At 37.8% G+C, this 21866-nt stretch overlaps 1 protein-coding gene across 1 annotated transcript in view; it reads left to right on the forward strand.

The window, feature by feature from the left end:
- The window catches only part of LOC119792815, a 94003-nt gene that overhangs the window by 12405 nt on the left and 59732 nt on the right, over window positions 1-21866 (forward strand). The window contains exons 22-50 of the mRNA XM_038299623.1: window positions 774-926; window positions 2319-2520; window positions 2931-3071; window positions 3195-3380; window positions 3601-3672; window positions 4794-4920; window positions 5001-5134; window positions 5571-5768; window positions 5957-6106; window positions 6606-6785; window positions 10094-10210; window positions 10838-10987; window positions 11094-11246; window positions 11438-11653; window positions 13602-13706; window positions 14281-14425; window positions 14509-14720; window positions 14922-15140; window positions 15256-15383; window positions 15833-15986; window positions 16365-16464; window positions 16820-16992; window positions 17226-17462; window positions 17545-17732; window positions 17861-17981; window positions 18301-18451; window positions 18578-18717; window positions 19284-19430; window positions 21522-21629. Of these exons, the coding sequence (XP_038155551.1) occupies window positions 774-926; window positions 2319-2520; window positions 2931-3071; window positions 3195-3380; window positions 3601-3672; window positions 4794-4920; window positions 5001-5134; window positions 5571-5768; window positions 5957-6106; window positions 6606-6785; window positions 10094-10210; window positions 10838-10987; window positions 11094-11246; window positions 11438-11653; window positions 13602-13706; window positions 14281-14425; window positions 14509-14720; window positions 14922-15140; window positions 15256-15383; window positions 15833-15986; window positions 16365-16464; window positions 16820-16992; window positions 17226-17462; window positions 17545-17732; window positions 17861-17981; window positions 18301-18451; window positions 18578-18717; window positions 19284-19430; window positions 21522-21629 (4507 nt within the window). The remainder of the gene's footprint in view (window positions 1-773; window positions 927-2318; window positions 2521-2930; window positions 3072-3194; window positions 3381-3600; window positions 3673-4793; window positions 4921-5000; window positions 5135-5570; window positions 5769-5956; window positions 6107-6605; window positions 6786-10093; window positions 10211-10837; window positions 10988-11093; window positions 11247-11437; window positions 11654-13601; window positions 13707-14280; window positions 14426-14508; window positions 14721-14921; window positions 15141-15255; window positions 15384-15832; window positions 15987-16364; window positions 16465-16819; window positions 16993-17225; window positions 17463-17544; window positions 17733-17860; window positions 17982-18300; window positions 18452-18577; window positions 18718-19283; window positions 19431-21521; window positions 21630-21866) is intronic.

Here is a 21866-nt window from a genome sequence, read left to right on the forward strand (position 1 = left end):
AACATAGTCCCATCAGAGAGCTCTGATTTGGACTAAAAATTCCTGGCAAAGACAGAAATGCTTAACTTAGTGAGGAGGTGTGGTTGACCCTGTTGCTAAGCGTATTGCTGTCTTCTAAGCGCAGTTGTTACAAAAAAAATAAGTGCCCTCACAGCAATCAATGGTGAGAAATTAACAGACTTTAGGATTTAGGCTGGTTTAAGAAATTTCTCTTGATTATGATACTTTTCTAAAATATATTAACCATCAAAATTTTAGCCCTATGTAATGTTTACGCATCAGCCTCTTTTTCCCCCCAACTATATATTTCATTTAATATTAATGTGCAATAATCTGTGAGCATTTAAATTAATACATACGTGTTTGATTTTACATAACAACTATAGAGCAGGACCTGACTTTTGCACAGCTCAGGTTAATGAGGTAATTTTGGTCACGGGGTCCTGGTGCAAACAAAAACATAGACTTGGTTGTGTTTTGCGAAGTGGATCAATTCTCTCTGCTTTCCCACACCAACCAGTAATGTGAGAATATATGTGAGATCTGCACCAAGCGTCCTACACTTCCATTACCTCTGTTAGAACTCTGTCTAAGACTGTTATATGCTGTAGTGTCAACTTATGTCGAATTTGCAATAACAAAAGATACAAAGTGTTACCAAAGCAGGTTTTGAATTTTGATGCATGTATGGTATCAAGCGTAAAATATTTATTATTTTTTTCATTATGAATGCTGCTTATGCAGATGAAAAGTGATTGATCTGTTTTTTTTAGGGCACCTACTCTGACCAGCTAAGTGGTGGAGATGTGAAGCATTGTCGACCATGTGAGGCAGGTTTGTTCTGTAGCAGAGCTGGCCTCTCCAAACCACAAGGTCTCTGTGACCCAGGTCACTACTGCACTTCTGGAGCCACCACAAGTTCCCCAGTAAGTCCTGATAAGAATATTTAAAACTGTTTAGACTCAAGCTTTTAATTCACATCATATGAAAAACCTTAAGAACTCTTTTGACTTTCAGATGTCAGCCAATAAAAAAAAAAAAAACTGTAGTGCCAACTTTGGATAATTTATTCCTAGTATTTATTTGTTGCACATCTCACAAATCATGTAGTGCTTGTCCTCCTCTTCCTAATTATTTACTACATTGTGTTTGTCTATCATTAAAACCCAAAAACATATATTATGGTTTACAGTTGTAATATGACAATGTATACACACTGGAAATACGATCTAGAAATAAGCAAAATATTCTTAAATTAATTGTATTTACCCTTAGTTTGAGTAGGTGAATAAGATTATTTGCCAGTGGAATGAGTATTTTTACTCTTAAAATAAGATTATTAGATTTTATGCATTTGAAATAAGACAATGAGATTTTCTTATTTTAAATGTAAATTCTCTCGTATTTGTCTCTTTTATCTCCTCAGTTCAAGAACAATGCACTTATTTTAAGGAAAAAATGGCTTATCTAGATTTCACTTTTTTCCAGTGCACTGCAAAAAATGTAAATGATTTTTTCCCCCTGAAAATAAGGGACTTTTTTCCTTGAATGAGTACATAAGTGAGACTCTTTGCCAATGGAATAAGACAATTTACATTTAAAATAAGAAAAAAAAACAAAGGTAGTCTCTTATTTTAGGTGCATAATATTAAATTATATTATTTTAATTGTAACAATGCTAATTCCAGAATTCCATTTCATTTGCACACATTTGCTTTGTAAAAATGTGATGGCTTGAAACGCACTATAAGTTTGCATTAAGGACATTCTTAAAATGTGTTGATGTCCTAAGTTTATTTGGTTTATTCCTTGAAGTGAATAAAATACCATGTGTGCTTGTTAACGATTTCAATTGTAATTCAGTTTTGCCAAAGTGAGATGATTTGTCAGCAAGTGAGGGAGGAGGTTGGGGGTAGGGAAAATAAGAAGAAACGGAATAAATAAGAGGCAGAAACGTCCTTCTTTAAGGACCTTATCAAGTTGAGCATAGATGCCCCAAATCTCACCACATCTTACACATCTCTGCATTTATTTTCCTGTTGCTAACATACATACAAATCCACAGATCATGCTGTTCTGCAGGCCTTCATTTGATAAAGCTGCTGATATTGCGAAGGAAATAAATGACAGGATCCAACATCAAATGTCCACATCTCATACTTTAATAAAAAATGGAGATCAAACTCTGATGTGCTTTGATATTAAAGATGCCTTAGTTTAGATTTTGGAGGATGTACGAACAACCAATCCTCTTCGGTTTTGTGCTCTGAAAGTTTTTTGAGAAATTGCTATTTTATTTTTATTTATTACTCCTTCAGATAGCTGTAGCCACTGGTGACGTGTGTCCTGCCGGCTACTTCTGTCCACGGGGAACCAAGTATCCACAGCAGCACCCCTGTCCTATAGGGACCTGGAGAATCTCAGTCGGAGGCCAGAACCTGTCCTCCTGTTGGCCCTGCCCACCTGCATTCTACTGCAACAGCACTGGGCTCAGTCAGCCGTCTGGAATATGTGACCCTGGTATTCCTCTTTCCATCAATGAATACCAGTTTCCATCCAAGATGGCGTGCACTTTTTAATTGATGTCTTTTCAGAATTTAACTCATGTTCAACCAGTTGTTTATTTTAGAATTTATTTATTCTGTTTTAATAGAGCAGGTTTAGAAGTATGTATTCAGCAACAATAATTTTACCTCACAATAGCAACACATGTTCATAGGTTCTTACCCCTGGTTTCGATAAAGAAAGGGATAAAATCAATAATGTTTTCTACAGTTTTGAACTGTTTTTGAACTTGTTAAAATGATTAACAAAATGTGAACAAACCATTATAGTGTTATTTATGAAAAATTTTAAACAAAAAATTAATTCGCTTGAAATATTGAGACCAGTCTTGTCATGATTTTTGTGACTTTTTTCTATCAATTCAGGTTATTTCTGCTCAGGAGGAGCAAAGTTTTCAAAGCCTTTTGATGGGTTGACAGGGGACATATGTCCGACTGGACACTATTGTCCCTTAGCTTCAGCTTTTCCAATCCCATGCCCTGATGGGACATACTCAAACAGTTCAGGTAAATTACATATTCATCAATAAAAAAAATTTAAAATACAGCGGTTATATATTCTTTTTAAAAAGAAGTATTGTATTAAAACTCAGCTTTGTTTGACCACTTTATTTGTTTTTGTGAATATAGCAGCAGAGGTGTGCGTAGAATGTCCATCTGGGACATACTGTCTGTCTGGAGAGGATGTCCAGCTCTGTCCAGCAGGTCACTATTGTCTTGGTGGGGGAGTGGAAGGCATCTTGCCCTGCCCTCCTGGTACCTACAGCCCTCAGCTTGGTCTTCGTCAAGTGGAACAGTGCCTCATTTGTCCAGCAGGTGGGAGTGTTGTCCCATAGTTTTTAGCTTTCCCTTTCAGCATTTCATTATTAAGCACATAAAATTTGCTGCTAAAATGGAACTTAATTAAAGCTTGAACTTATAAAGATAAAGAGCAATAATTTAAAGTTTTATTGTAATTCAAGCGTTACAAAAGTGTTATATTGTAATGAGAGTTTGTTAAGAGGACTTTTCATGCATTTAGCAATATTTTCTGTAGGTTCCTACTGTGATGATTGGGGGCTGTTTGAACCTACTGGACTCTGTCAGCCTGGATACTACTGCTTAGCAGGTAAAAAAACATACGGTACCTCAAAAAATTAGTGTATAGTACACTGAAAAATTTCACTGTACTATATACTTTTGCATAAAATGAAAGGAAGATGATTCAAGTGTTTTAAAATCTGAAAGGTTTGACCCGCATCTTTTTAAGCATCAAAATAGCTGGCGCTCATTCATACTGGATGAATGTGAATAGAATATTTCAAGTCTTGTCACAGGTTTTCGTTTGGATTTATATCTGGAAAGTGAATGAGCAATTCTGGAACAAGGGCATTCTTTAATCTTATTAATGGCTCTGTAATTCTATCTCTATGATGAAAATTGTTGACTTGAATGAGGTAAACCTCTACCAAGGTCTCACATCTTTTTGATATCTGCAAACTGTTTAAGGCATCAGTTTAAAAACTCTTTCCCATCATTGCCGGAAAAGCCTCCACAAAATGATGCTGCCATCACTGTAGGGATGGTGTGTACATGATGATTTTCACAGTTGCTTTTCTAGTCGTTTCTAATGCACTGTAGGGCCAAAAAGTTTAATTCTGGAATCATCTGAGTAGAGCAACTTCTGCCACATGTTTAATATGTTTCCTACACAGCTTTTGGCAGACAGGACTTTCTTAATGTTGTTTTTTCAAAGACCAAATGTATGGAGTAAATAACCAAAATAAAATAAATAAATAAAGATTTTCTCACCCAAGTTGCAAATCTATGCATCTCCTCCAAATTGAGCCTCTTGACATCTAGTTGTTTATTTAGTTGTTTATCTTGTTAAGTTTGTAGAAGTGAAAATAGCTTAGCCTATCTTAGTTGGTAATTGGGTTACTTTTGATGGTAAATGTTTGTTCTCAAATTTTATCAGAGAGATTGAGTACAAATGGACAAAAAAAAAAATCTTACACAACACAAATGTGCTACTTTGTTTTAACTTCTCTCATGAAAACATATTTCATATACTAAAGTTACCAATCAAAACTAACAAATGTGGAAAAATATTCTGTGTTACTTTCACACATTTATAATCACATGCTCAGTCTTATTGCTAAAAAAACACAACACTTGCTGCTCTAAACACAATATGATGCATAAGTATTTCTACTGAGTAAACTTCTCTAAAATGCTCATATTTACAAGGTCTAGACTCAGAGAACCCAGACGGCAACTTCAGCACCGGTATCGGAGGAGCATGTCCGCAAGGCAGCTACTGTCCTGAAGGCACCAGTGTCCCTCTGTCCTGTCCACCCGGGACTTACTCTGACAGGTTTTATTGGTCTGAAGTTTTAAACTCATTATTTTTCAGATGATTTACACTAATGCTGTTGGCATTTCCTCTGCTTGCAGGCTTTACTTGAGAGAAGCCTCTGGCTGCAGTCTGTGTCCAGGAGGTCAATACTGTGGCACTGCAGGACTAACTACTCCATCTGGTCTGTGTCAGGCAGGGTCCTATTGTCCAGGTGGAGACACAACTAGCACAGGTCAGAAGTAGGAATATTGATGTGTTTATCTTAGGTGGGAGATATATTTATGTTTGAAAAAGGCAGTTTTATCAGCTCTGAACTTCAAATTCTGGTTGGACCAAGAGGAGAATTAGGGAGTAAAACCTTTGCCAAGTCTTTCAGGAAGCTAAATGACTGGCTTTGATAATCCCTGTTGCAACTGAAAGGACACACACACAATAAAAAACAATAATAGTACTTTTGGCATGAAATTAAATACATGATCTCTTGAATGAGCTTCATTTAGGGGTGAAACAAGGGTTGGTAAATACAGGAAGCTAAAATGTATGAGGCTGCTCACCAGAACAGGTGATTACTGCATTGTCATTATAACTAGATTCACCACATTAAAGGCTTAAAGCAGTGATTGTTTTCCTCATCCTTCTATCACATTCAATTAAATCTCCTTCTTCAGGGTCTGAAGGAGGACTTTGCCCAACTAGTCATTATTGCCCCTCTGGAAGCTTCAGCCCAGTGGCCTGCCCAGCTGGAACCTACAACAACCTCACAGGTCAGCCAGCATGTTTCCGATGCCCAGCAGGATATTACTGTCCGGAGAAGACTGACAACTTCACCAACTTCCCCTGTCCCCCTGGGTTCTACTGTCCTGATGGTACTGTCATCTAAAATGCTCTCAGTCATCTTGAAAAACTGCAGGAGTAGAAGGCTGAACTATTTTTAGCTGATTTATAACGTCCACTTCAGTAAACCTGTTCTCTCAGCTTTGTTGGATTTTGAATATACAAATGTTTTTTTTTTCTTTTTCTTTTATTTGAAATATGCAATACATTATGTGTAAAGGAACTAAGTATGCCACCCAGTTTCCTTGTCCTCGTGGATACTACAACCCAGAGCCTATGACTCAGAGTCTGGACAGCTGCCTACCTTGTCCACCAGGACACTACTGTGAGAAGGAACGGCTTACCAAAGTGTCTGGAAAATGCAAGGCTGGTGAGTAATGGTGTCTTTGTTAATTTCTTCCAAGCAGATAGTCTAGTTTCTGAGTATCAGGGCTTTGTCCTCCATGCCAGCCTGTTTTGGCTTCTGGGGAAGGCAAACCAGTCTGCAGAAGCTTGTACGACTAAAGAAGAGAACAATAGCTGTGCATGAAGCGTGAAACATCACAGCAGAGGAAAGAATTTCAGCAGCAACAAAAGTTCTTGAATAATTCTTTGCATATCATTTATTAATGCACAAAGATGCAGAGGCAAATGGTCCTTTCCTCAGTCATATGTTACCCACATCCCTCATTTTGGAAATCAAACTACGCCTGTCTGGTTTATTAAGTAATTTCTTTCCTCGACTGTGACTCATCCCTTTCACCTTGCACTGTGTTGCTATTTTTGCCCTGCAATAATAGCAGCACTGTTGAATTTCTGGTTTTAACTCGTGCTGAGAAATGTTTCACCTGATGTCTGATTTGTCATTTGTGTTTTTTTGTTCCTCTCAGGTTGGTTCTGTGTGTCAGCAGCATGGAACTCTCAGCCCTTTGACCTTGATAATTACACAAACGCCAACTGTCTGTGCCCAGCTACCTCCACAGGTGGGCGCTGTCAAGAGGGCTTTTATTGTCCTCTGGGAAGCTCTGAGCCTATACCTTGTCCATCGGGAACCTTTTGTAATAAATCAGGTATTAAGATTTTCTTATCACCATAACAGCTTGTGCTAAATAGCTGTCATGGTGTATTGACTACTTTTTTAAAAAGTGCCTTGCAAAAAGTTTTCCTTCCTGAAAGTTTTTTCCCCATCTTATCATTTGCAGCCTGGAACTTATGTGCATTTTAATGGAAGTATGGCTCTCAAAGCACAGATGGTTTTCAAAGTTTAGTTTTAGCACTGGCTGTATATGTTTAGGCCCTGCAGACGAGGTGAACCACAACTGTATGATTCAGTCTTGTACAGCCATATGGAGGTTTACATTATTATTTTTAGTTTATCTTCCCATCATCTTCCACCAGCTGCCTTTTTTGCACCAAAAGGGTTCCCCAAAGGATGATTTCTTTCTTGATTACCTTCTTCCACATGTTGCTGTCTGTGCCTTTATCTGGAAGGGAATGTCCTGATAGGTTTGTAGTTGTACTGTCGAGCAGTGCTCTGCAGTATTTCTTTAGGGTTCAGCTCTGACCCTTAATGCAGTAGCTTCTCTCTTTTCAAACTAGGGAACTTCAGAGGGCAGCTGTTTCACAGTTTTTTCTTTAGAGGCATTAAAGTGGAAGGGGATGATTCAAAATGTGTGGCACACCTGATGCATTCCTTGTATCCAAGGAATTCCAAATATGTATGACTTTGTGTTGGTAAATGACACAAAATCTCAGTAAAAACATTCAGTTTTGTAATTATGTAATAAAAATACTAAAAATAAAATGGTATAAATGGTTCTGCAAGTCGCTGCAATGCTATTGTGAAAGACTTACCTGGTATCACTTTAATAATCTTGTTTTAGCAGCCTCTATATTCCCTTGGTATGGTAAAGTAAATCAGGAAGTGATCAGATGCAGTGTTGAATTGCCTCCTTTTTAACAGCACCCTGATCTTTAGTTTTAGTAGAAAATCTTAGAGAAATGTTCCTTGAGGTACTGTAGTGCTCCGTCTGCTCAGCAGTGCAAGACACCCTTTGTTGTTGTTTTCTCCAAAGTGCTTTCCTTTGGTAGCAGGATTGGACTCAAGGCAGGCCAATTTTACACACAGCTCTGGCAAAGCTGCATACTTAGCTTCCTTTTGCATGCTGTTTTTAAGCTTTGTCTTTAATCATCGAAATGGCTGGTTACACAAGTAAAAATCCTTTTAGGATTCTATTTCTGTAACTAAACTGTGTCCTTGTTTTCTTGAAGGATTTTTACAAGAAAGTGTTACATATAAGACATAAATGTAGAATTATTTGTTTTTTGTTATGGTGTTTAAGACATATTTTGTTGTTTGCAGACAGTACTTTAAACTTCTAAGTACAGAAATGTGTTGTTCAGCTATTTGAGCTGGAACTCCCTTTCTCTTGTAACCTTTATGTCAAGTAATTTGCATAAATCCCTTCATTTGGTGCTCCTAAACATGGATAAATCAGATTCAGCAATGCCTTCTTGGTGGTGGCATCAAGCCATAACCTCATGCATAAATGCACCAACATACTTTACATCATCAATTCTTGAGCAAAGCACTAATTAAAAGTTTGATGCTCTCTCTCACTCTGGAATAGCATGACTTCCAGAAGGGATTTTAAATTTTAATAAATTGTGAAAAACTTTCTCTAATCCTCTTATTCAACTTAAAATTAGATGATACCCCAGAAGGTTACAGCAGTAACAAACGTTTGCTTTTGTTATGTATCTTTGTTTGACTTCTGATCAGTAGATGATGAACCACTTGTCCCTCCCCTTATTGGTTAACAGTAAAACCATATATACAGTATCACAATCTGAGTAATTTAGAATTTCAATGGTTTCAACTTGATGGTTGTTATCGTCATAAGACAGCGCTAAGAAACTAAATATTTGAGCAATATTATATTATCTACATTATTGTGCTCCTTTTGTGCAATGGCTCAGTATCTAGATATGCTGGGGTTTCTATTTTCTCAACAGTCACAGAGTTTGTTCAACATTTTAGTTTCTGCCATGTAACTAAGAGTTGTAAGACGGTATTAAGAGATTTTATATTGCATGATACACTATGACGGAGCTGGTACTATCATAGTGGTACTTAAGGTGCAAATATAGCAAATATGGTTGTTGTTTAAAGGCACTGATTTCAGTTTTTTTCCCCTCTCATTGAAAATAGTAACAATGGCTGTGATATTTAAGTAAATAGCTATGAAACAATTGCTAGGTTACGTTAATACCTCCGAAATCAGAATGGGCATCTGATAATGCTGCTTACCCCAATTTAATAAATATCTAGTCACAAAATAAAGAGAAAAAAATAATCTAGGACATACTCTATATTCCTGTGGCCATCCTAGCTACTACATTACTAAATAACAGCTGTGTATTTCTTTGTGTTTTATGCATTTAAGTATTAAATGAACATGTTCACTTGGATATAATACACAATATGTGTGAAAGAAAAAGTTTTCTTAAATTAATTGTCCTAATTCGATTTAAATAGTGGAATTACTGAGAAATTGTTATTTTACTACTAAAGGATATTTCCTGTCTAAATCTGGAGCTTGAATGTTTGTACCTCTCTGGAATGCACAGTTACCGTAAATTAGCTCCTTTAGAGCTTTCTGGTCGTTTTTATTATTTGAAATTAAACTACTAAAAATCTTTTTCACTTCTAACTTAAGTCACTCTTAACCTTCTGTTACTATGGTTGTACTTGGAAATATTAGTTAAACTGACCTGTACAAGATATAAAAAGTTTGAAAACTAATGAGCTTCAGTAGTTCGTAGAAATTATGATGTAATGACAAAACATCCCCCAACTTATCCAAAGCTTTATCAGTTGTTTCTTGGCAAATATAGCTACAGTTTGTGGGGGGGGGGGAAGCAAAAGCAGTAGCCTATGCTATGTGTTAGGCTAACGCTAACGCTAACATTGGTTGATATTACTTTTTGATCATCTGGGTGGAAAAATATTTTAGTATTGGTAGCTTAGTGAATCCTAACAAGACGAACAATTTTATTTAAAAACTTTCAATGTTGTAAAACTGACATTTTCAGCTGCTCTCTCACATTAATGAATGACTCAGACAGACAGAAATTAGGAATCTCTAATAGGCTGCAAACCGCATTCAGAAAGACCCCGTGCCGGGAATCAAACCTTTTTGCTGCAAGACAGCCATGATACCCACTGCGCAGCCCTCAGTAAATCTATCATTTTAGATATGAATTAATTTTATTATACTTTTTAGTATTTAGAAAATATGAGATTATTTTAAAATCTTTTTTTGTTTTTATGGTACCAACTGATGCCAATGTACTCTTTTTTTATCCTATCCAAAAGGTTTAGCTTTGCCAGTGGGACCTTGCTCTCCTGGGTATTATTGTGTTGGAGGAGCTACTGAGGCCAGACCAACTGATGGGGTAACAGGCTACATCTGTCCTCCTGGGACCTACTGTGGTGAGCCCGGCTTTAATTCCATGTGGTGCTTCTATCTTTTTTGTCCTTACAAAAAAAAAACTGAAGCTCTGCAGTTTCTGTCAGGAAAATAAACATGCATTTTTCCACCCAAACTTGAAAATATAAAAATTCTTCCTATGCTGTCATCATTCATCTAACATGAGTATTATGTTACTAAAAAGGGCAAAGATCATGTGCTTGGTAACCAAACAGAGCACAGGAATAGGCTACATCTGAGATATGGTGGGGGTCTATTAAATTTGTTTTCTCCATGGTTGAAAGGGAAGTTGGAAAGGAAATAGATGTGCCCTTTGGTCTGAAACAAAACATGGATTTAGACAGATAAAACTAATGTGACTGATTGTGTTTCTATTTTTATTAACATGCTGATAATTTGCTTAACCATGTGAATTTCAGCCCATTCATTCTGCCAAGTACATTAAGATATAAATCATCCACCCCTCTTCAATACCTATGGCAGTTTAAGTTCAAGTTCAATAAAACTTTATTATGCCCGAGAGGTGATTTGTTCTACAGACGGCTGTAAAAAGTGGAAATTGTTGTAGTAAAAAGATTAATGTATAGAAAAATTAATGATGTTTTTTCTTGGCTTCTTTCCTTGTCTAGTGGAGAGTTCAGGAGAGCCAGAGTTGTGTCCACCTGGAAGCTTCTCTCCACTATCTGGTCTAACTAATGAGGCTAGCTGTCAGCCGTGTACGGCAGGTTTCTACTGCGAAGAAGCAGGTCTCAGGACTCCTACTGGACCTTGCAGACAAGGTCAATCCACAACCTGTTTCACTTATTAGTTGGTTATAAAAAAATGTTTTCCAATTTTTTTTATAGTGCCTCTTATCTTTTGAATTTCCTTGATATACCTCCATAGGATATTGGTGTCCTCCTGGTCAAAGTGTGGCAACAGCTCTTTCGTGTCCTACTGGTCACTACTGCTTAGAGGGCAGTTCAGCTCCAGAGCCCTGTCCATCAGGAACATACCAAGATAGGGAAAAACAGGGGTCTTGCATAATATGTGAGGCTGGTAAGGGCAGAAACTCTTTTACAAGCAAACCTGTTCACAGAGCTGATTTATTAAAGTAGTGTTTAATTTGGTCATCTGCAATATAGATACATATAAGACATATGCAGGTGCAAACCTTTCCATCATTTTTGACCTTTACTTGCACATTTTGGCTGTCCTAACCCAAAAAACAAGCTGTTCTCTCTTTTAAGGTTACTACTGTGATTTGAGAGTGGGTCCTGTAAACACTTCCTTGCCCAGACCCTGTCGTAAAGGACATTACTGTCCAGAAGGTACAGGCCCAGCCAACAAACACCCCTGCCCTATTGGCACCTTTAACCCTAGAGAGCATACAGGCAGCTCAGCAGGGTGCCTCCCATGTCCCCCTGGACACTACTGTGCTTCTGTTGGACTCTCAGAGCCTACAGGTGAGGTGGATTTAGATTCCTTATATTAAAAATTTCTAAGAAATTGCAATAATTATCCACCTTTTATGTTGAAAACTCTTCAATGGCTGGTGGCAATTAGATTTATTAACAGAATATCTACACCAGAATGACTGTTGGTTTAAAATTAACCTAGTTTGTGGGTCAAACATTGATCAAATGTTTGACCCACAAACTCCAGCCCTTTGTTGCATGACCAGAACAATGATAGAGGTTTGTCTCGCTGAGGTTGTCAATCCCCCAAAAAGGCTGAAATTGACTTATGTCTAACTTTACAGAAACGTAAGAATTACAAGACAACTCATAATTTGGAATGCAATAGTTAGATTAAAACAAATAATTGTTATACCTTTTTCTCTAAAGCAAGCATGTCCAATGTCAGTCCACTAGTGCCGCTGCTCTACCACTTTTCAATGGGTGCGTTGGATTTCAGAGGCTGCATCCTCCAAGGACTAAGAGGTCCGTGAAAATAAGGAGGCCAGAAAGTGCTTTTGCTATGGATTCAAACAGGTCCAGTCTTCTCAGGCTTTCTCAGACCGTACGCACTGTCACCTTGCAACTGTGAGATATGACACACAAAACAGGCAAAAAAAAAATGGATACCGAACTTCTCACTTATATTCTGGGTGCTAATAAAATTTTTAAGGAGCTTCAGTAGCAGCACCGTCATCACGAATATCAGATTTATAGTCCCCACACTACACAGTGCTTAAAAGTCAGTCAAACCCATTTGCACAGGGACAGATAAAACCTTTCTCTAAACCAAACATTACCCACTACTAGTTATCTTACTCAATAACCATTTTAAACAACTAATTTCATTAATTTCAGACAGAACTATTCACATACTTCTATTATATTAAACCGCACTTACAATATTCACCACTGGAGCCATTTATCTTTTTCCTCTGAGCACGGAACATCTGTCTTGCTTGGACTTGCAATGCCAAGGCCAATCATGGCATACCCAAGACTACGTAGGAGACAGCGGACCGTCCTTTAAAACAGAAAAAAGAAGGCTGCATTTGTCGGCTGCGTCATCGGCACTGCGCTATGACGTAGTCAGCTGACGAATTTGGCCTTCGGAGGTTGCAGCCGCTAAATTCGAATTCAGCAAATGTTTCTTGCCCTCAGTACAGCTAATTTTGTTGAATGCAGTTCAACAAAAGCCTGTTAATCAGCTATTAAGGTAAATCAGCCGTGATGAAGCACGGAAACCTCTAAAATCTGCTGGCTCAGTGGCTCTCGAGGATCGACTTTGGACATGGCTGTTCTAAAATATTCAAGCACAACACTTGTTATTTATCAACACTGATTTGTTCCACATTTTTGTCTATGGTGACTTTATGACCAGTTCTTTGGTTAAAGTGTTAATCTTGAGGAAATCTAGTACTGGATCTTGCAAACAATTTAAGAGATGAAAAGTTACTAGTTCACAAAACCCACTAACATTAGCATTGTTTTACTGCATGGTTCTCTGCATGGTTTAGTGCATTCTCTTTCTTTAGAGGTTCAGAGAAGCCTAATTATTCTATCATATAGCCTAGTTCAAAATATTGGATAATGTCCAAGGGTCCATCTGATAAATGATCTAACCCATCAGACTAGTTCACTTGTTTTGACCCAGTTCTTTCCTAAATCTAAATTTTTTTTTGTCCCAAAAGATAAACAAAATAAAGACCTTGCATGTTTAGATTTTATTTGTCCAGTCCTATTGTTTAGATAAAAACCTTCAAGTAGATACACCATCTTAGTTTATAGATCTACAAAACACGTCGAAGTGAAATTTGAAAGATCATTTTAGGATACTTATTTGTCCACTCCTAATTTGAGTGATTCCCTGGTAAATGTGGTCTGTGCAAAGCTTTGGAGACTTGTAGATTTGTCTTGAATAGATCGATGAACTATCTAAATGTCCTTCCACACATAGGACCATGCAATGCTGGATATTTTTGCAAACTTGGATCATTCTCACCTTCCCCCAAGGATGACTTCTCAGGCTCTCTGTGCCCTCCTGGTCACTACTGCTCTTCAGGTTGTTACCTCCTTGACACCCCCCCTCACCCCACATACACATACATTTTCTTTAATAAGCTTACACCGTTGCTATATAGGCACTGCATATTGTTGAGGTATTGTTTGTAAAATATTGCATTAAAAACCTCCTACTCATTTAAGTGCAGTGTAGAATAATGTATAATGAAGGACAATATTAACATTTTGGCCCATTACAGTGTATAGCTATAATGTATTATTCATGTTAATTACCATTTGGAGGCCATCAGCAAACCCCGACAACATATGTATTGTGACTTTTGCTTTCCTGTTGTCTTTGAAGTTAGTCCCACGCATGCCCTCTTTTACTTGGCTGACCCATCTCTTAAAAACGCTGCTTCAAGGCAAAAGGGATTTGTTGTCAGTTCACCAACGCTGCACCCAACATTCATCAGGAGGGTCTCTTTAATACCTTGCTCTTATGTGATCATACTATGTGAGGCATTGTCACACTGTATAATTTCACCAAACACCACATTCATAATATTCTTTGAATATTCACTGTTTTATGCAAACTCCTTATTAATGCAGCTTTCTTCATCTTGTCTTTAAAGGCACTGCAGCCCCCCAAGCCTGCCCTGAGGGAAGTTGGTCAAACAGCTTGGGCTTGCGTAGCCAGGAAGATTGTAAAGCTTGTTTGGGGGGATATTTTTGTGACTCTGCTGGCCTTACTAAACCTATTGGATTGTGTAGTGAAGGGTACAGCTAAGTTTTTTTAGAGCAGAGCTATACAGGCCATTTTTTCATCAAAATGATTTCCTTTTGTTGTATTTCTTATGCAGATATTACTGCTTGGGGGGAGCTGTCATATCTACCCCCATTGATGGAATTTCAGGAGGACCCTGTCCTGAGGGTCACTACTGCCCTGAGGGAACAGTTAAACCTTTGCCTTGTGATCCAGGGACTTATGTGGCTATAACACATGCAAGTCAGTGTGAGCTTTGTCTCCCAGGCTGGTTCTGTGTGTCTGGCTCTCTGCACCTCTGTCCGGCAGGTTTGTAGTTTTTTTTGTTTGTTTGTTTGTTCTCTATAAACATAAACTGAAATAAAAAAAAAAAAAATCTAATTAAGTCTATATTTATGTGTAACTATACCACAGAGCTGTTGCCAAAAAAGCACCAAAGAAGCATACAGTTATCCAGTAATATCTATTTTCCTTAGTTTTCTATTTCTGTTTTTTGTCTTTGCACTTCAGGATTTTACTGTCCTGAAGGGACTGGATTTACCTTAAGAAGTTGTCCAGAAGGAACCTATGGTCCAGATCCTGGCTACTGGTCTGTCTCCCAGTGCAGACAATGCGATGGAGGCCATTACTGCTCCTCCAAAAATGCCACAGCTGTCACTGGACCGTGCCAGGAAGGATACTACTGTTCACATGGAAACATCTCTCCCCAGCCTCTCTCACAGGCTGCAGGTAAACAAGTGTATTTGCTTTCCAGTGTCACTCGTTTACTTTAGGTAATCCCATTTGGTTCTGCTGTTTTATTTGTTGATGTCTTAAGTGGTTCTCTTCTGGTGTTCTGTTTGAGACGAGCGTCTCTTACCAGGAGGAGGAGGAGGACTTTGTCCAGTTGGGCACTACTGTCCCCAGGCCACCATTCATCCTCAGCCCTGTCCTCCAGGAACATTCTCTAACATCACCAATGCTGTGTCCAAGGTTCGAAAGAAACCGGGATTATGTTTTTTTGTTTTTTTTTCATCGCCTACATGATTAAAGATGCAATTTTTAATATAATTATTAAGAGCAATCTTTTTTGAGCTATTTTGCTTTTACAAAAAATAAATAAACAAAAGACAAACTGGCATAAAGATTTCAGAAACAATGGATACAGGTTAATACTTTGCAATGGCAGCATCATTCTTTGGAAGCCTTTCTTCTGTTTCTTCATTTATTTAACATTTTAAATTGTACATTCTTTTAGTTCTACCTTAGCAAACAAGTTTGTGTTGGTTATCACACAATGTCCCATTAAAATACATCAAAGTTAAAATGATACAAAAGGATTGGTTCCACCAGTAAACTGGTTGGGGATACTTTTCCAATTTACCAGTTTCCATTTTTTTAAACAGTTAATATCCTGCCTCGTGCTTTTTATCTTCCTATAGGAGGATTGTCAGCCATGTTCCCCGGGTTACTACTGTGACTCAGTGGGGCTCTCAGCACCTTCAGGAAAATGCTGGAAAGGATTCTTCTGCGCTGAGGGTGCAGATCGTCCTGACCCTCCTTTCAAAGACAACCGTGGAGGTCCATGCCCAAAAGGTGATCAATGATCCATATCAGCTTCTACAAAATGTATAAGATCATTTTAGGAAGGAAATTAATTACTACTGAGATGTGTAAATATGTGGTAATATGTCATGCAATAAGATCAGGTTTTTATTTTTGCTAAAACAGTACAGTATAAAACTATGTTTTATGACTTCTAAGAAAAAGTACAAATGGGATGTGTTAGCTCTTAACACATCCATTTTTATTGACATAAGCTTTAAGCGAACTCAGCATACAAATAAACTGCAGGCTCTTCCAAGCTAAAGGCACCAAACAGAAGTGGCTGCTCTGTTGGGAATAGTAATCAAATTGTTTCCTGTGCATTATGTGTGTTCATCTCTTTCATGGTGCTTGTCTTTGCACAAGCAGGTTATTACTGTTCAGGGGGTTCTGCAGCTCCTCAACCCTGCCCCCTGGGAACCATCAGTACAGAAGATGGCCAAGCCAGCTGCAGTGTCTGTCCCCAGGGGTATGCTTGCTTATCAGTCGTACATCAGTTGTACATTGAACATAGTATTTATCCTTCCAAATGTAAGGGATTTCCAAATGTAAGTGTATATACATTTAGAATATACACTAAATGTATATATTCTAAATGTATATACATATACATATATATATATATATATAAATATATATACATATATATATATATATATAAATATATATATATATATATATATATATATATATATATATATATATATATATATATATATATATATATATATATATATATATATATAAGGACTATATACAGTACAAACCTTTCTGCCATCAGAAGTAAACAAAAATATTATTACATTCTTGTTTTGCCTAAGCAGATTTTATTGCCCTGGCAACAATAACAACTCTCTGCTGGAGAGTTTGGAGTGTCCATTGGGTCATTACTGCCCGACCGGGACTTGGTCCAAATTCAAGTTCCCATGTCCAGCTGGAACTTTCAACCCTCGCACTCAGATGACAAAACCCCAGGACTGCTTGCCATGCCCTCCAGGTCAAACATTATTTAGTGCTATGATTGATTAAATATTTAGCGGTTGATAAATAGATAATATGATGGTAATGAATGATGGTAATTCAAAAATCTTGATATTAAATTATTGTCCTCTTTGGAGTGAGCTGTTAAAATGTTTAGATGTAATGTTAGTTATGTAAATCCAATGAAACTTAAAATTATTTCTAGCACAAGAGAGATAAAAAACACCTTCTTTGTTATATACCAACCAGGCTCGTTCTGTGCAACTCCTGGCAAAGCTGCTGCATCAGGCCTCTGTAGTGCAGGGTACTACTGTATTTCTGGTGCTTGGTCGCCCACACCAGAGGATGGAGGGGTGACTGGTGGTAGATGTCCTGAAGGACATTACTGCACTCAGGGCTCCTCTGCGCCTCTTCCCTGTCCTTCAGGACATTACAGCAACAAAAGCAGAAACAGTCATATCACTGACTGCCTGCCTTGTCCTCCAGGTTGGAACCAATTTGAATTATTTGGTATTAATCCAATGAAACTGTAGCAGGACACCTAACAAATGTGTTTTTTGTTTCGTAGGTTTTCTTTGTATCAGTAGAGGGCTCTCTTTTCCTTCTCATATTTGTCCAGCTGGCTTTTACTGTCCAAGCAGTGAAAACAGCAACTGGCAGGACAGTATCACCTGCTCACCTGGAAGTAAATGTCCACCTGGATCTAATAGGCAGTTGTCCTGCTTGCCTGGGACTTATCAAAACTTGCCCGGTCAGGTGAGGATAAGCATTTTTTATTATAGTTTTAGATCTCATAAAAAATCTTTAGCACCGTGTGTTAAAATCTATTGCCCGGATAATTATTATAAGCTTAGTTTTATCTAAAGATAATTACTTTCCCACAGGCAGACTGTATTGAATGTCCAGCTGGATTTTTTTGTCCTGGTTCGATCAATGCAGATGCTGGCAATGTGTCAGGAACTCAAACTCCCATGCCTTGTCCTAAAGGACATTATTGCCCACCTGGTAAGCTATAATCTAGTGAATATTAAATGACCTTTGTAGCAAATGTACAGCCTTTTTGCACTACGTTGTCAACAATAAATGTGACTAGTGCTGCACCCAGCCCCTGTGAGACTGGTTGTTGGAATATTATGTGTTGTAAACAGAGTGCATTACTGAACTTGTTTTGTTTGCTCCCCTGAATGAGTGACTGCACCACTAAACGGCTTTCCAATTACACTAATGGCTATTGCTGAGCATAATCGAGGTGGACATGGTCACCATAAATTGTTCTTTGATGTTTAGCCCTCAGCCATCTGTAGACACAATAAATGTTTTACAGGAACCCAGACTGGTGTAGCATTCCCATGCCCAGCTGGCACTTTCAGTAACCAGATGGGGTTGTCCAATAAGTCAGACTGTGAGCTCTGCCCACCTGGGAGATACTGCAGTTCCTCTGGTCTAGCTGCTCCCTCTGGGGTCTGCTCTCCTGGGTAAAATAAAGCTGTTATTTACCCACAAAGATTGTAGACCATCTACGTTTAATTGAAATTGTTTTTCTATTATTTGTTCACATAACACACCAATTACCTCTGCTTAATTGTCCTCTCTCTCCATAGTTTCCTTTGTATCCAAGGCTCTGTTTCCTCCCAACCAGAGGAGGGTCCAACAGGACGGCCATGCTCTGCTGGGTTCTACTGTCCACAGGGAACAAACTACATGGTTCCTTGCCCTGCTGGCACCTTTAGCTCCATAGCAGGTGATGGAATGAAAAAAAAACAAAAAAAAACAAAACTGTTTTTAAACAATCATCAAAATGAATATGTCACAGTTTTAAATTACTGTTGAGGTTTTCAACTGATGAGGTGTTTGGTCAGTTGTAAATATGATAAAGCACAGATGCAGCATCTATTATTATTTACACATAATTTATTCTGCTGTAAAAAGAAAATAGATAGATAAATATATAGATAGTGTTTATTACAAAACATGAGATTATATTACCCTGATAAAAAGGCAGAAAATTAAGTCAATCAGATGCATTAGATCAAATGATAAAAGTAAATTAAAGACATGAATGAAGATAAAGTTTCACACTCATTATCCGATTTAGAGTTTATTATTGAGAGACTTGAAAATACTTTTTTCATCTTACCCATAGCTTGCAATGCAATATTTTAATGGCCACTTGATATTTTTTTATCAGTTTTTTATCCTGATAATCAAAAATAAGCCATTGAAAAGCCAGGAACTATTACAGTTTTATACCATATTTATTTTTTTTTTTCCTTTTGTTCAACATTTTTTTTTTCTATTTCATATTAGGTGCAGTGTCTCAAGAAGTATGTCAGCCATGTTTGCCCGGCCACTACTGTGCGAAGCCAGGAGCATCTTCTCCATCTGGACTCTGCAACCCTGGTTTCTTCTGTAGAGAGGGATCAGCAGCTGCCTCACCTTCGGGAAATACCACTAGTACTATTTCACTCATTGCACTTCTGATTACTATATTAAATTAGACTTAGACAGATTTGTCTAATGTGTGCAAAAATAAATTTTGTTTAGTACAGCTCTCTAGACTTTTTCATTTTTTTAAGTGCAGCCTCGATAAAGCTAAGCAGCAGTGATAAAAACACAATGATGAAAAAAACACTGGTGAAAAAAAAGTGATATAAACATACGACTGTATATATAATACATAGGAAATATTCTGAACAAGTCATTTGGTAAAATATTTCAAAGGAAATACAAAGTAACTTACAGGTGCTGGTCATAAAATTAGAATATCATGAAAAAGTAGATTGATTTCAGTAATTCCATTTAAAAAGTGAAACTTGTATATTATATTCATACATTACATACAAACTCATATATTTCAGATGTTTATTTTGTTTAATTTTGATGATTACAAATGACAACAAATGAAAATCTCAAATTCATCATATCAGAAAATTAGAATATTGTGAAAAGGTTCAAAATTGATGGCCCCTGGTGCCACACTCTAATCAGCTAATTAACTCAAACCACCTGCAAAAGCCTTTAAATGGTCTTTCAGTCTAGTTCTATAGGCTACACAATCATGGGGAAGACTGCTGACTTGACAGTTGTCCAAAAGACGACCATCGACACCTTGCACAAGGAGGGCAAGACACAAAAGGTCATCGCTAAAGAGGCTGGCTGTTCACAGAGCTCAGTGTCCAAGCACATTAATAGAGAGGCGAAGGGAAGGAAAAGATGTGGTCGAAAAAAGTGTACAAGCAAGAGAGATAACCGCACCCTGGAGAGGATTGTGAAACAAAACCCATTCAAAAATGTGGGGGAGATTCACAAAGAGTGGACTGCAGCTGGAGTGAGTGCTTCAAGAACCACCACACACAGACGTATGAAAGACATGGGTTTCTGCTGTCGCATTCCTTGTGTCAAGCCACTCTTGAACCACAGACAGCGTCAGAAGCGTCTTGCCTGGGCTAAAGAGAAACAGGACTGGACTGCTGGTGAGTGGTCCAAAGTCATGTTCTCTGATGAAAGTAAATTTTGCATTTCCTTTGGAAATCAAGGTCCCAGAGTCTGGAGGAAAAGAAGAGAGGCACTTCATCCACGTTGCTTGAAGTCCAGTGTAAAGTTTCCACAGTCAGTGATGGTTTGGGGTGCCATGTCATCTGCTGGTGTTGGTCCATTGTGTTTTCTGAGGTCCAGGGTCAACGCAGCCACATACCAGGAAGTTTTAGAGCACTTCATGCTTCCTGCAGCTGACCAACTTTTTGGAGATGCAGATTTCATTTTCCAACAGGACTTGGCACCTGCACACAGTGCCAAAGCTACCAGTACCTGGTTGAAGGACCATGGTATCCCTGTTCTTAATTGGCCAGCAAACTCTCCTGACCTTAACCCCATAGAAAATCTATGGGGTATTGTGAAGAAGAAGATGCAATACACCAGACCCAACAATTCAGAAGAGCTAAAAGCCACTATTAGAGCAACCTGGGCTATCATAACACCTGAACAGTGCCACAGACTGATCGACTCCATGCCACGCCGCATTGCTGCAGTAATACAGGCCAAAGGAGGCCCAACTAAATACTGAGTGCTGTACATGCTCATACTTTTCATGTTCATACTTTTCAGTTGGCCAACATTTCTATAAATCCTTTGTTTTTATTGGTCTTCAGTAATATTCTAATTTTCTGATATGATGAATTTGAGATTTTCATTTGTTGTCATTTGTAATCATCAAAATTAAACAAAATAAACATCTGAAATATATGAGTTTGTATGTAATGTATGAATATAATATACAAGTTTCACTTTTTAAATGGAATTACTGAAATCAATCTACTTTTTCATGATATTCTAATTTTATGACCAGCACCTGTAAATTGTCCCTCTATCAATTTTTAAGGATTTCTAATACCTTTCAACATTTTCTGATTAGTTCTAGTTTTTTAATTCAATTATTATTATTGTATGTCTCTTTAACAGTGGGTCCTGAAAATAATTTTGGTGTGTCAGCCAGTTTGCTAACAAATCTACTAAAGGAATCTAATAACAATGTATTGTGTCTTCCAGCAGTAGCATTTTCAACCCAAATTGGTGATGATTCAGCCCATGGAGACGTCTGTCCTGCAGGTTACTACTGTCCAAAAGGCAGCGCAAAACCACAACCCTGTCCTCCAGGTAGAAAAACAACTCACACAGACAGAGCTCCTAAAGGGAATATGAAAATGTTAGGTCAAGTCAGAAGTAACATACAAGGCTCATTAGAATCAGTTTTATATTAATCTGTCTTCATGCGTATCTTTGATGTTTAATTTGGACCACCTTTGAAAAAAGTTTGTAAATCAGAAAACACTACTCCCTCTTAACCATAACATACTGTAGCATCATATTTAGGGTTTAAACCAAAGTAGATGG

Source organism: Cyprinodon tularosa, unplaced genomic scaffold (assembly GCF_016077235.1).
Source record: "Cyprinodon tularosa strain WSP-4 unplaced genomic scaffold, ASM1607723v1 ctg431, whole genome shotgun sequence".
In the NCBI taxonomy this organism is placed as follows: domain Eukaryota; kingdom Metazoa; phylum Chordata; class Actinopteri; order Cyprinodontiformes; family Cyprinodontidae; genus Cyprinodon; species Cyprinodon tularosa.